The 14,998-nt window shown below is 42.8% G+C and overlaps 1 protein-coding gene across 1 annotated transcript; it reads right to left on the reverse strand.

Annotated features, from left to right (window-relative positions):
• Window positions 1-749: 749 nt before the first annotated feature.
• LOC115457401 (olfactory receptor 1020-like) lies at window positions 750-1,697 on the reverse strand. The gene has a single exon (XM_030186819.1). The coding sequence runs from the start codon at window positions 1,695-1,697 to the stop codon at window positions 750-752; it is 948 nt and encodes a 315-aa protein (XP_030042679.1).
• Window positions 1,698-14,998: the final 13,301 nt, after the last annotated feature.

Raw genomic sequence — 14,998 nt, forward strand, 5'->3', positions numbered from 1 at the left:
TGATGCCTAGTAATTTCTTGCTGTCTCATCCATTGGCCAAGCCCTCAGTGCGTTCTGAGACTTATCTTGTATGCCGCTCAAACATAGTAGGAAAAAACAGTTACAATATGAAATAGAGAAAAATATCGTAAATATAGCTGTGCATTATCAAAGTCAACACTCTTCCCCCCCCCCCCCCTCATTTTTCATGTAGGTCAGGCTGCAACTGCAACAGGTCTAGACTTGATACAAAGAACTTCAATCCAATTTTCAATCAACCCAATGCACCTCTGAATATCTGTTAGAAAAACCGTGATATGGTCTGCATACATAAAATGTTGGACTTTAGCCTGATTTAACATCATATCCAGTGATTGCTTAAGGACATTAAAAAGAATAGGGGGGAGAACCTTGAGGAACCCCAGAAAAGGTCCTTTCATCCAAGTTGAATATTGAACTGTTAGGCTCCAAAGAGACTTAGTTATCAATGTGAGCTACCATCAAGATGTGTTATTTTACCACTAAAGAGAAAGAAGAACCAATCTCCACAAGAATTACGAAAGACACCAAACAACGGAGAGAACCATAGTAACAACACAGTGCAAATGAAGTTCCTACAAAGTCCTTTATTTAAAAAAGTGATATTCAGTTCTTTGATTAGATTCTCTGTGTGAAAAAGGAAGAGGAGAACTAGGATAATCATGGCCACATTTATATTCCTCAAATTTTGATTTCTGAGATTTAAGTCCATTTTTGTGCAGTACAGAACTTTACCAATTTACCAGCAACCTTGTTTTGTCCCTGATTCTTCCTATCGAATTTTTGATTTCTTGGTTCCTCAGACTATAAATGATGGGGTTTAGCATTGGAATCAACCCTGTGAACAGTAAGGAGAAGAGTTTGTCCTGGGCTGGTGAATACATGGAGGAGGTTGGTCTCATGTAGATACACATAATCGTCCCATAGAATAGCGTGACGGAGGTGAGGTGGGAGGAACAAGTAGAGAAGGTCTTGTGTCTTCCATCTGCGCAACGGATCCTCAGGATGGTCGAGATGATGAAGATATAGGAGATAAGGGTGAGAAGAAAGGGAATGAATATTACAAAGGTACCTTCAATAAATATCAAAATTGACAATTTGTCAGTGTCACTGCAGGAAAGTTTTATCAGTGCGAAAGGGTCACAGAAGAAATGGTTAATTTTATTAGAAGCGCAATAGGATAATCGAGATATCATAATAATTAGGGGTAGCTCACCCAAAAACGTAATAATCCAGGACCCACTAGCCAGCAGGATGCAGATGCTCTTCTTCATGATCAGAGAGTAATAAAAGGGATTGCAGATTGCTACATAACGGTCGTACGCCATGGAAGTGAGAAGGAACAGTTCTGATCCCGTGAAGGATTGGAAGAAGAAGAGCTGAGTCATGCATTCTTTGAAAGAAATAGATTTGCTTTGTGTTAAGAAGTTGACAAGCATTTTTGGGAAGGTAGCAGAAGTACAGCAGACGTCCAGGATGGACAGGTTGCTGAGGAATAAGTACATTGGCTTGTGGAGGTGACGATCGGCACACATCAACAAGAGAAACACAAAGTTGCCCAGCATGGAGATCAGGTACATGAGAAGAACCATCCCACAGATGAGACCCTGCAACAGAGGGTGGTCAGAGAATCCCAGTAGAATGAATTCTGTCGTTGGCGTTGAATTTCTCTCTCCCATTCATTCAGTGTTCTTGACCTTGTGGTCTGTAAAAGAGAAAGGTGAGAGCATTGTGTGGCCTATTAAAAACACATGTCTATGATTAAGCTAAAATCACCATCAAAAGCTCCTAAGGATAAATGTTACATCAGCGAATGCTAGTAAGGTTAAGTTCCTAGATGAAATAAATGACTGCTTCATGGAGCATCTGGTTCAGGAACCACCAAGAGGGGGGGCTATTTTAGATCTAGTCCTTAGTGGAATGCAGGACTTGGGTGTCTGTTTACCAAGCAGCAATAGCGGCTGTCCGTGTGCAGGGGCCAGCATGGCCCATGTCAGCACTAGTGCATGGACAGACGCTAGCACTGCTTAGTAAACCGGAGCATTGGTGCGAGAGGTAACAGTATTGGGTTTACTCGGCAATAGTGATCAAATTTGAGTTAATCACTGGAGTGAAAACTGCCCTGTCAGCATTTAACTTTCAAAAGAGCAGCTATGATAAAAAAAGAGAAAAATGCATCGTCTTTAGCTTGGAATAGACTTCCTGAGCCGGTACGTCAAGCTCCATCTCTGGCCGTCTTCAAATCTAAGCTAAAAGCCCACCTTTTTGATGCTGCTTTTAACTCCTAACCCTTATTCACTTGTTCAGAACCCTTATTTTATCATCCTCACTTTAATATTCCCTTATCTCTTGTTTGACCTGTTTGTCTGTCCTAATTAGATTGTGAGCTCTGTGGAGCAGGGACTGTCTCTTCATGTTCAAGTGTACAGCGCTGCGTACGTCTAGTAGCGCTTTAGAAATGATAAGTAGTAGTAGCAGCCAAAGGTTTACTTTAGGCATAACCCAGACTGCATCAGGTTGCCTAAAATGTGGTACCCAGTTATCGAATTACCCCTTTGAGTTTAAATCGGGTATCGACGTTGTTTCAAAACCACCAGGGAGCAGAGTGAGGTCCGGTAATCTCATCTGCCTTACCATCTTTGGATGCATCTTATTTCGGCTCAATAAAAGTTACTGTAAGCGGTAAAGAGTCCGGTGATCTCCAGATCCAGCAGAACCACTGAAAATGTGCTCTGTAATTATCTGACTGTGTGAGGGGGGGGGGGGGGGGGGAATGAAATGATTCTCCCCTGCTGAGCTACTTTCTCCTGCACCTGTCACTCGGTGTTTCCCATTTCCCTGAGTTCTCACAGCACTTCCCTGATAAATGACTCGGCAGACGGTAACTGAAGTTCCCATTTCATTTTGCTTTCCAAATGAAAAACTGAAACAAAATTTCATTTCTTTTCATTCATTTAGTTTAAAACAAATTAAGGCTGACACTACCACCTATACAGCAGGTAAACAAATGAACTAAAAAAAAAATCCATGTCGACCCCACCCCTCGGTCCCTGGCCTCTCTTGAGAGGATGAGGCAGGTCTCAGTTCACTTCTGTCTTGCCAATGCTGAGATTGTAACTGTTGCTACCAGACCCAGGCTGACACAATTTGTGTAATTACTACATACAAACTGGCACCAAAACCTGGTTCATGGGGTCGGGTAGGAACTGGGTAGAGGTTAATGCTTTTTGTAATGCAGAGCAATCTTTTGATTTGGTGTCTTATTTTTTCTGGTTTTACTTCTATTTTAACTTTTTTCCTTCAGCTTTTTTTTCACGTGAATGAAGCAGGACAAAATGAAGTGAAAGATGGTAATAAGAAATGTCTGTGCCCAGCCGAATAGTACCTGGGAGCTTCCCAGCAGGCTCTAGAAGCCGATGTAAGTGACCCAGTGATGTCCTTGAATTGGAAGGGTTCCTTGACAAGCTGAAGGGCAGAATTATACTTCAGACCGATGCGGAGCATATTAATAAAATTACACAAATCCTTAAAGGCAGTATGTGCAAAAACTGAAAAAGTTTAATTCCATTAACTAAGATTTCATTTTCTGAAGTATCTGAAAGGATGAGGGTGGGGACGAAATTTCAGAGGGATCATCCTGCCAACCAAAACTCTCTGCAGAAGGGACAAAGCAGTGCTGTCCTGAGTGTGCTAAATTTTAGTCTCAGACACAATCAAAGATCAGACATTTGAGAGTCCTGGAGAGAGACAGTCTGCTGAGAGCGCTCTTGCATCTGTGGATACATGAGAGGAAGAGAAACCACTCCCAGATCTGACCCTCACCTTCTGAGACTCCCCCTGTGATAACAGGACACCATTGGATTTACTTACAGCAACTGAACATAGAGAGAAGTCAGCTGTGGCAGGAGGAATTCATAAGGCAGAGCTTGTGAACTGCGTGTCTACATCATTGTGCTTTCCTCGCTTTTTATAATGATCTCTGTCCTCTGGAGGAAAGATTGATGAGCAGCATTGTTTTCCCATGGTGTCCTTTTGTCTTTTCTTTGGTGGAAAGTTATTGTGTTAGTGTGACACTGGAGCTGGACTCTTCTGGGGACTCCCTTGGAGCTCAGGGCTGGAGAATTTCACAGAAAGTTGCTGTCACTTTTCAGAGCCGCATCTCGAAAAGCAAATGACCAGATGTAGGGGGATGAAAGAACACTGGACCCGATGTTCAGTTGGCAGGTTACTGATTAAAATTATTCAGAAAACTTAAGCAGCAGCCCGGCGGGAGTTCCCTCCCACCCCCACAGCACACGCCATTTCTGCTGCCGAAAAAATATTTTAATTTTTGTTGCACCAGTGTGTGCCCGGCGGTAATCGGGCAGCGCTGCCGGGTTAGCGCAGGAGTCCTTTCCGCCACCTCAATGGGTGGCAGTGAGTGCTTTCTCCAAAAATGGCCACATGGCCATTTCTTTAACCCTTTAGTGTCCAATATTCCCATCAATCTGTTCCCATATGGTTTATTAGGGGAAACATTGGACACTAAAGGGTTAAAAAAAAAGGAAAGATCTCCCTTTTACCCGCTGTGGTAAAAGAGGGGCCTCACCATGCGTCAAAAACACACCGACGCCAGCACAGGACCCCTAAGTGAACTTAGTGGGATATTTGAGGTTGGTCATGAAGCAGCGTGACAAAGGCGCCAATATCTGATTTTAAAATATCGTTGGCAGGTGCTCTTGATGTTTGAACTGTTGGAAAATGGACCAGCAGACTTCCCACTGCTAGACTAGAATTTTATATAATGAATTGCAAATACAAAACACATGTGGTAGCTTTTTATTGAATCACAGTGAAAATTGTCCAGAAATCCATACTACCGTCTGCATAATTCTTATGTTGACCTAAAACCAGAGCAAACAATTCCAAAACGTATTGATGCAGCACAGACAACTGAACAGACACCTCAGGGAAGGGCACAAAAGCATCTGAGACAATCACAATATGAACACAGCATGTATACCCTGGAGGAAAGGAGAAACAGGGCTGATAATGATACAGACGTTCAAATATTTGAAATGTATTCATCCGCAAACAAACCTTTTTTCCGGAGACGGGAAGGCGGTAGAACTAGAGGGCATGAAAGGAGGTTGAAGGGGGGCAGACTCAAGAAAAATGTCAGGAAGTATTTTTTCACAGAGAGGGTGGTGGATGCTTGGAATGCCCTCCCGCGGGAGGTGGTGGAGATGAAAACGGTAACGGAATTAAAAAATGCGTGGGATAAGCATAAAGGAATCCTGTTCAGATGGAATGGATCCTCAGAAGCTTCGCGGAAATTGGATGGCAGCGCCAGTGGTTGGGAGGTGTGGCTAGTGGTTGGAAGGCAGGGCTAGTACTGAGCAGACTTCTATGGTCTGTGCCCTGAAAATGGTAGATACAATTCAAGGTCAGGTATACATATAAAGTAGCGCATATGAGTTTATCTTGTTGGGCAGACTGGATGGACCGTACAGGTCTTTTTCTGCCGTCACCTACTATGTTCCAAACAAGTGAATATTCTGTAAAATTTCATTTCTGAGAATTAAAATAATTTCTTGCATTAATAAAACCTTACAAATTTATCAGCATTCTTGTTTTGCTTCTGATTCTTCTCACTGTAGTTTTTATCTCCTGGTTCCTCAGGCTATAAATGATGGGGTTTAACATTGGAATCAACCCTGTGTACATTAAGGAGAAGAGCTTGTCCTGGGCTGGTGAATACATGGAAACTGGTCTCATGTAGATACACATAAGACTCACATAGTACAGAGTAACAGACGTGAGGTGGGAGGAACAGGTGGAAAAGGTCTTGTGTCTTCTCTCTGAGCCATGGATCCTCAGGATGGCTGAGATGATTAAAATGTAGGAAATAAGGGTGAGCAGAAAAGGAATGAATACTACAAAGGTACCTTCAATAAATATTGAAATTTCTAGTTTCTGAATGTCACTGTGGGACAGTTTTATCAATGCTGAAGGGTCACAGTAGAAATGATTAATTTTATTAGAAGTGCAATAGGACAATTGAGATATCATAATAATTAGGGGTAGTTCACCCAGAAAAATAATAACCCAGGACCCAGCAGCTAACAGAACACAGATGCTCTTCTTCATGATGAGAGAGTAGCACAAGGGGTTGCAAACTGCTACGTAACGGTCGTACGCCATGGCAGAGAGAAGGAAAAGTTCTGTTCCCGTGAACCACTGGAAGAAGAAGAGCTGAGTCATGCACTCATTGAAAGAAATAGATTTGCTTTGTGTTAAGAAGTTGACAAGCATTTTGGGGAAGGTAGCAGAAGTACAGCAGACGTCCAGGATGGACAGGTTGCTGAGGAATAAGTACATTGGCTTGTGGAGGTGACGATCGGCACACATCAACAAGAGAAACACAAAGTTGCCCAGCATGGAGATCAGGTACATGAGAAGAACCATCCCACAGATGAGACCCTGCAACAGAGGGTGGTCAGAGAATCCCAGTAGAATGAATTCTGTCGTTGGCGTTGAATTTCTCTCTCCCATTCATTCAGTGTTCTTGACCTTGTGGTCTGTAAAAGAGAAAGGTGAGAGCATTGTGTGGCCTATTAAAAACACATGTCTATGATTAAGCTAAAATCACCATCAAAAGCTCCTAAGGATAAATGTTACATCAGCGAATGCTAGTAAGGTTAAGTTCCTAGATGAAATAAATGACTGCTTCATGGAGCATCTGGTTCAGGAACCACCAAGAGGGGGGGCTATTTTAGATCTAGTCCTTAGTGGAATGCAGGACTTGGGTGTCTGTTTACCAAGCAGCAATAGCGGCTGTCCGTGTGCAGGGGCCAGCATGGCCCATGTCAGCACTAGTGCATGGACAGACGCTAGCACTGCTTAGTAAACCGGAGCATTGGTGCGAGAGGTAACAGTATTGGGTTTACTCGGCAATAGTGATCAAATTTGAGTTAATCACTGGAGTGAAAACTGCCCTGTCAGCATTTAACTTTCAAAAGAGCAGCTATGATAAAAAAGAGAAAAATGCATCGTCTTTAGCTTGGAATAGACTTCCTGAGCCGGTACGTCAAGCTCCATCTCTGGCCGTCTTCAAATCTAAGCTAAAAGCCCACCTTTTTGATGCTGCTTTTAACTCCTAACCCTTATTCACTTGTTCAGAACCCTTATTTTATCATCCTCACTTTAATATTCCCTTATCTCTTGTTTGACCTGTTTGTCTGTCCTAATTAGATTGTGAGCTCTGTGGAGCAGGGACTGTCTCTTCATGTTCAAGTGTACAGCGCTGCGTACGTCTAGTAGCGCTTTAGAAATGATAAGTAGTAGTAGCAGCCAAAGGTTTACTTTAGGCATAACCCAGACTGCATCAGGTTGCCTAAAATGTGGTACCCAGTTATCGAATTACCCCTTTGAGTTTAAATCGGGTATCGACGTTGTTTCAAAACCACCAGGGAGCAGAGTGAGGTCCGGTAATCTCATCTGCCTTACCATCTTTGGATGCATCTTATTTCGGCTCAATAAAAGTTACTGTAAGCGGTAAAGAGTCCGGTGATCTCCAGATCCAGCAGAACCACTGAAAATGTGCTCTGTAATTATCTGACTGTGTGAGGGGGGGGGGGGGGGGGAATGAAATGATTCTCCCCTGCTGAGCTACTTTCTCCTGCACCTGTCACTCGGTGTTTCCCATTTCCCTGAGTTCTCACAGCACTTCCCTGATAAATGACTCGGCAGACGGTAACTGAAGTTCCCATTTCATTTTGCTTTCCAAATGAAAAACTGAAACAAAATTTCATTTCTTTTCATTCATTTAGTTTAAAACAAATTAAGGCTGACACTACCACCTATACAGCAGGTAAACAAATGAACTAAAAAAAAAATCCATGTCGACCCCACCCCTCGGTCCCTGGCCTCTCTTGAGAGGATGAGGCAGGTCTCAGTTCACTTCTGTCTTGCCAATGCTGAGATTGTAACTGTTGCTACCAGACCCAGGCTGACACAATTTGTGTAATTACTACATACAAACTGGCACCAAAACCTGGTTCATGGGGTCGGGTAGGAACTGGGTAGAGGTTAATGCTTTTTGTAATGCAGAGCAATCTTTTGATTTGGTGTCTTATTTTTTCTGGTTTTACTTCTATTTTAACTTTTTTCCTTCAGCTTTTTTTTCACGTGAATGAAGCAGGACAAAATGAAGTGAAAGATGGTAATAAGAAATGTCTGTGCCCAGCCGAATAGTACCTGGGAGCTTCCCAGCAGGCTCTAGAAGCCGATGTAAGTGACCCAGTGATGTCCTTGAATTGGAAGGGTTCCTTGACAAGCTGAAGGGCAGAATTATACTTCAGACCGATGCGGAGCATATTAATAAAATTACACAAATCCTTAAAGGCAGTATGTGCAAAAACTGAAAAAGTTTAATTCCATTAACTAAGATTTCATTTTCTGAAGTATCTGAAAGGATGAGGGTGGGGACGAAATTTCAGAGGGATCATCCTGCCAACCAAAACTCTCTGCAGAAGGGACAAAGCAGTGCTGTCCTGAGTGTGCTAAATTTTAGTCTCAGACACAATCAAAGATCAGACATTTGAGAGTCCTGGAGAGAGACAGTCTGCTGAGAGCGCTCTTGCATCTGTGGATACATGAGAGGAAGAGAAACCACTCCCAGATCTGACCCTCACCTTCTGAGACTCCCCCTGTGATAACAGGACACCATTGGATTTACTTACAGCAACTGAACATAGAGAGAAGTCAGCTGTGGCAGGAGGAATTCATAAGGCAGAGCTTGTGAACTGCGTGTCTACATCATTGTGCTTTCCTCGCTTTTTATAATGATCTCTGTCCTCTGGAGGAAAGATTGATGAGCAGCATTGTTTTCCCATGGTGTCCTTTTGTCTTTTCTTTGGTGGAAAGTTATTGTGTTAGTGTGACACTGGAGCTGGACTCTTCTGGGGACTCCCTTGGAGCTCAGGGCTGGAGAATTTCACAGAAAGTTGCTGTCACTTTTCAGAGCCGCATCTCGAAAAGCAAATGACCAGATGTAGGGGGATGAAAGAACACTGGACCCGATGTTCAGTTGGCAGGTTACTGATTAAAATTATTCAGAAAACTTAAGCAGCAGCCCGGCGGGAGTTCCCTCCCACCCCCACAGCACACGCCATTTCTGCTGCCGAAAAAATATTTTAATTTTTGTTGCACCAGTGTGTGCCCGGCGGTAATCGGGCAGCGCTGCCGGGTTAGCGCAGGAGTCCTTTCCGCCACCTCAATGGGTGGCAGTGAGTGCTTTCTCCAAAAATGGCCACATGGCCATTTCTTTAACCCTTTAGTGTCCAATATTCCCATCAATCTGTTCCCATATGGTTTATTAGGGGAAACATTGGACACTAAAGGGTTAAAAAAAAAGGAAAGATCTCCCTTTTACCCGCTGTGGTAAAAGAGGGGCCTCACCATGCGTCAAAAACACACCGACGCCAGCACAGGACCCCTAAGTGAACTTAGTGGGATATTTGAGGTTGGTCATGAAGCAGCGTGACAAAGGCGCCAATATCTGATTTTAAAATATCGTTGGCAGGTGCTCTTGATGTTTGAACTGTTGGAAAATGGACCAGCAGACTTCCCACTGCTAGACTAGAATTTTATATAATGAATTGCAAATACAAAACACATGTGGTAGCTTTTTATTGAATCACAGTGAAAATTGTCCAGAAATCCATACTACCGTCTGCATAATTCTTATGTTGACCTAAAACCAGAGCAAACAATTCCAAAACGTATTGATGCAGCACAGACAACTGAACAGACACCTCAGGGAAGGGCACAAAAGCATCTGAGACAATCACAATATGAACACAGCATGTATACCCTGGAGGAAAGGAGAAACAGGGCTGATAATGATACAGACGTTCAAATATTTGAAATGTATTCATCCGCAAACAAACCTTTTTTCCGGAGACGGGAAGGCGGTAGAACTAGAGGGCATGAAAGGAGGTTGAAGGGGGGCAGACTCAAGAAAAATGTCAGGAAGTATTTTTTCACAGAGAGGGTGGTGGATGCTTGGAATGCCCTCCCGCGGGAGGTGGTGGAGATGAAAACGGTAACGGAATTAAAAAATGCGTGGGATAAGCATAAAGGAATCCTGTTCAGATGGAATGGATCCTCAGAAGCTTCGCGGAAATTGGATGGCAGCGCCAGTGGTTGGGAGGTGTGGCTAGTGGTTGGAAGGCAGGGCTAGTACTGAGCAGACTTCTATGGTCTGTGCCCTGAAAATGGTAGATACAATTCAAGGTCAGGTATACATATAAAGTAGCGCATATGAGTTTATCTTGTTGGGCAGACTGGATGGACCGTACAGGTCTTTTTCTGCCGTCACCTACTATGTTCCAAACAAGTGAATATTCTGTAAAATTTCATTTCTGAGAATTAAAATAATTTCTTGCATTAATAAAACCTTACAAATTTATCAGCATTCTTGTTTTGCTTCTGATTCTTCTCACTGTAGTTTTTATCTCCTGGTTCCTCAGGCTATAAATGATGGGGTTTAACATTGGAATCAACCCTGTGTACATTAAGGAGAAGAGCTTGTCCTGGGCTGGTGAATACATGGAAACTGGTCTCATGTAGATACACATAAGACTCACATAGTACAGAGTAACAGACGTGAGGTGGGAGGAACAGGTGGAAAAGGTCTTGTGTCTTCTCTCTGAGCCATGGATCCTCAGGATGGCTGAGATGATTAAAATGTAGGAAATAAGGGTGAGCAGAAAAGGAATGAATACTACAAAGGTACCTTCAATAAATATTGAAATTTCTAGTTTCTGAATGTCACTGTGGGACAGTTTTATCAATGCTGAAGGGTCACAGTAGAAATGATTAATTTTATTAGAAGTGCAATAGGACAATTGAGATATCATAATAATTAGGGGTAGTTCACCCAGAAAAATAATAACCCAGGACCCAGCAGCTAACAGAACACAGATGCTCTTCTTCATGATGAGAGAGTAGCACAAGGGGTTGCAAACTGCTACGTAACGGTCGTACGCCATGGCAGAGAGAAGGAAAAGTTCTGTTCCCGTGAACCACTGGAAGAAGAAGAGCTGAGTCATGCACTCATTGAAAGAAATAGATTTGCTTTGTGTTAAGAAGTTGACAAGCATTTTGGGGAAGGTAGCAGAAGTACAGCAGACGTCCAGGATGGACAGGTTGCTGAGGAATAAGTACATTGGCTTGTGGAGGTGACGATCGGCACACATCAACAAGAGAAACGCAAAGTTGCCCAGCATGGAGATCAGGTACATGAGAAGAACCATCCCGCAGATGAGACCCTGCAACAGAGGATGGTCAGTGAATCCCAGTAGAATGAATTCTGTTGTTGGCGTTGAATTTCTCTCTCCCATTCATTCAGCGTTCTTGACCTTGTGGTCTACAAAAGAGAAAGGTAAGATAAACCATTGTGCCGCCATATTCTTTTAATAACATATGTCTGTGATTCAGCTAAAACATCAATAAATAAATGCCATGTCAGAAAATGCTAAGCATGTCGAGTACCTAGATGAAATAAATGACTGCTTCACGGAGCAGCTGGTTCAGGAACCAAGAAGGGGAGACAGTCATAATTGTAATGCAGAACTTGATGTAATGGTGTTGGATCTGCTTGGAAATAGTAATCTTAACATGATAAGCTTGAGTTACTAGATGGAGTGAAATCCACTCTGTCAGCATTTAACTTTCAAAAAGAGCAACTATGTTAGAAAAAGTAATATGGATTTAAAAAAACAAAAAACAAAAGGAGCAGGCCGCAAATGTTAAAGAGTTTAAATTAGACACGGACGTTGTTTAAAAATAAAATCTTGGACGTCCAGACCGGTTTGTCCTACATACTGAAAAAGATGGAAGGAAGACTGAACGATAACCATCAGATGAGGTGATAGAGGTTAGTCTAGCCAAAAGAATGTCTTTCAAAAAATGGTAGATCCAAGTGAAGAAGACAGGAAGCAGCATAAGCACCGACAAGGTGGATACGAAGCACTGATAAAGGAGGCAAAAAGAAAATCTGAAAAGAAGCTTTGCTATAGAGGCACAAAACTCACAATGAAAATCTTTTGCAGGTACATTAGAATCGGGATGCTTGTGAGGGAGTTGGTTGGACCATTAGAACATCAAGGAGTAACAGCGGAGTGGAGGAGTGGCCTAGTGGCTAGAGCACTGGTCTTGCAATCCAGAGGTGACCGGTTCAAATCCCACTGCTGCTCCTTGTGATCTTGGGCAAGTCACTTAACCCTCCATTGCCTCAGGTACAAACTTAGATTGTGAGCCCTCCTGGGACAGAGAAACAGAAGCCTGCCCTTGCAGATCAGCAGTGCGGCCGCGCAGGCTTCTGCTTCTGTGAGTCTGACGTCCTGCACGTACGTGCAGGACGTCAGACTCACAGAAGCAGAAGCCTACGCAGCCGATCTGCAAGGGCAGGCTTCTACATGGAATGTTGCTAATGGAGGAGTAGCCTAGTGGTCAGTGCAGTAGAACATCGAATGTTGCTACTATTTGAGATTCTAGATGGAATGTTGCTAGTGGAGAAGTGGCCTAGTGGTTAGAGCACCGGTCTTGCAATCCAGAGGTGGTCAGTTCAAATCCCACTGCTGCTCCTTGTGATCTTGGGCAAGTCACTTAACCCTCCATTGCCTCAGGTACAAACTTAGATTGTGAGCCCTCCTGGGACAGAGAAATATCCAGTGTACCTGAATGTAACTCACCTTGAGCTAGTACTGAAAGAGGTGTGAGCAAAATCTAAATAAATAAATAAAAGGTCTACTCAGAGGACAAGGCCTATCACAGAGAGAATAAATACATTATTTGCTTTTGTCTATACTGAGAAAGGTATAAGGGAGCTTCCCATGCCAAAAACAGTATTTAATTCCAGTGAGATGGAGGAACTGAAGCAAACGTCAGTGATGACGAAATAGCCCAAAGCAGCAAGCAAAAGAGTAGCTGATTACCTAGACCAGATGGTTTTACACCCCAGTGTACTGAAAGAACTCAAAAATGAAACTGCAGATCCACTATTAGTAATCTGTAACCTACCCTTAGATTCATTTTTGGTACTAGAAAGTTGGAGGAACGCCAATGCCACATCCGTTTTTTTTAAAAGAGCTCCGGAGGTAACCTAAAAATACAGATTGGTGAGTCTGATGTTAGTGCTGGTCAAAATGATAGAAACTACATATGTTATAAAGAAGAAAATGACTGAATACATTGACATGGTTTTACTGCAACAGAGTCAACATGGATTTACCTAAGGGAGCTCTTGCTTCCCCATTTTTGTTAAAGGTATGAATAAGCATGTGCATAAAAGTGAGCCAGATGATCTACTGTATATAGATTTTCAGAAAGCTATTGTCAATGTACCTTATGAGAAAAGTTTTTAAAGTGTTAGGATAGGAGTAAATGTCTTGTTATAGAAAGTAAGGTTAAATAAATGGTGGAGTGCCACGGGGATTTATACCGTATTAGGGAATTGATCAGATTTGCAGGTGACACAATATTATTCAGTGTTAAATTGCAGGAAGTCCTTAAAAGTCTTTGATGGACAGCAGGACATAGTTTTGGTTTGATTTCTCATTTCTTTTTTTTTTTAATCATTTATTCGACTAAATGAATTGCATGATGGGTAGTAAGAAAGGTCTGTGCCCACCCAATAGTACCTGGGAACCTCCCAGCAGGCTCTAGAAGCAAATTTTAGTGACCTCCTGATCTCCTACGAAAAGTAGCACATATGAGTTTATCTTGTAGGGCAGACTGGGTGGACCATGCAGGTCTTTTTCTGCCGTCATTTACTATGTTACTATGTCCTTGATTTGGAAGGGTTCCATGGCAAGCAGAAGGGCAGAATTACACTTCAGACCGATGCAGAGCACATTAATAAAATCCTTCAAACCAGGTTGGGCAAAAGTTGCAAAGATTTAATTTTGTAAATCGTCTGGAAGGATGAGGGTGGGGAAGAAATTTCAGAGAGAAAATTCTGCCAGCTAAAAAAGTTTAGGTTCAGGCCGAATCAAAGATCAGACATTTGAGAGTCCTGGAGAGAGACAGTCTGCTGAGAGCGCTCTTGCATCTGTGGATACATGAGAGGAAGAGAAACCACTCCCAGATCTGACCCTCACCTTCTGAGACTCCCCCTGTGATAACAGGACACCATTGGATTTACTTACAGCAACTGAACATAGAGAGAAGTCAGCTGTGGCAGGAGGAATTCATAAGGCAGAGCTTATGAACTGCGTGTCTACATCATTGTGCTTTCCTCGCTTTTTATAATGATCTCTGTCCTCTGGAGGAAAGATTGATGAGCAGCATTGTTTTCCCATGGTGTCCTTTTGTCTTTTCTTTGGTGGAAAGTTATTGTGTTAGTGTGACACTGGAGCTGGACTCTTCTGGGGACTCCCTTGGAGCTCAGGGCTGGAGAATTTCACAGAAAGTTGCTGTCACTTTTCAGAGCTGCATCACGAAAAGCAAATGACCAGATGTAGGGGGAGAAAGAACACTGGACCCGATGTTCAGTTGGCAGGTTACTGATTAAAATTATTCAGAAAACTTTAGTGATCCAGTGACATTCACTGAAGATCCAGTTAAAGTCCTCTGGATAAGCATTTCTGGGTAACTGGGCATCTGCCTTTAGAGCAGCTTGAATTGCTGATTTAAGTTTATCCGGGCAATGCTAAATATCAGAGCTTTCCCGCTGAATGAAAAGCAGATTTCCCAGGCACTTTCTTCCATCAAGTGGATAACATTTTGCTGACCAGCATATCTTTCAGACACAACTTTGGCCTCGGTCTCTAATGTAAAAAAAGGAAGCGGAACCCAAGGCACAGAATGAGGGGCTCTTTCACTAAAGCTGCCTGAACTACTTTGGATGTGTGAAATTGACGCACACTGGGTCACTATTTTACCATGGCGTGTAAAAAGGCCTTTTTTAAAAAAAAATGGGGCAGTAAATGGT

Source organism: Microcaecilia unicolor, chromosome 14 (genome assembly GCF_901765095.1).
Source record: "Microcaecilia unicolor chromosome 14, aMicUni1.1, whole genome shotgun sequence".
NCBI lineage: Eukaryota > Metazoa > Chordata > Amphibia > Gymnophiona > Siphonopidae > Microcaecilia > Microcaecilia unicolor.

What these genes read in the sequence shown, in the direction of transcription:
- LOC115457401 (XM_030186819.1), bottom strand. Translation starts at nt 1,697, where the DNA reads ATGGGAGAGAGAAATTCAACGCCAACGACAGAATTCATTCTACTGGGA.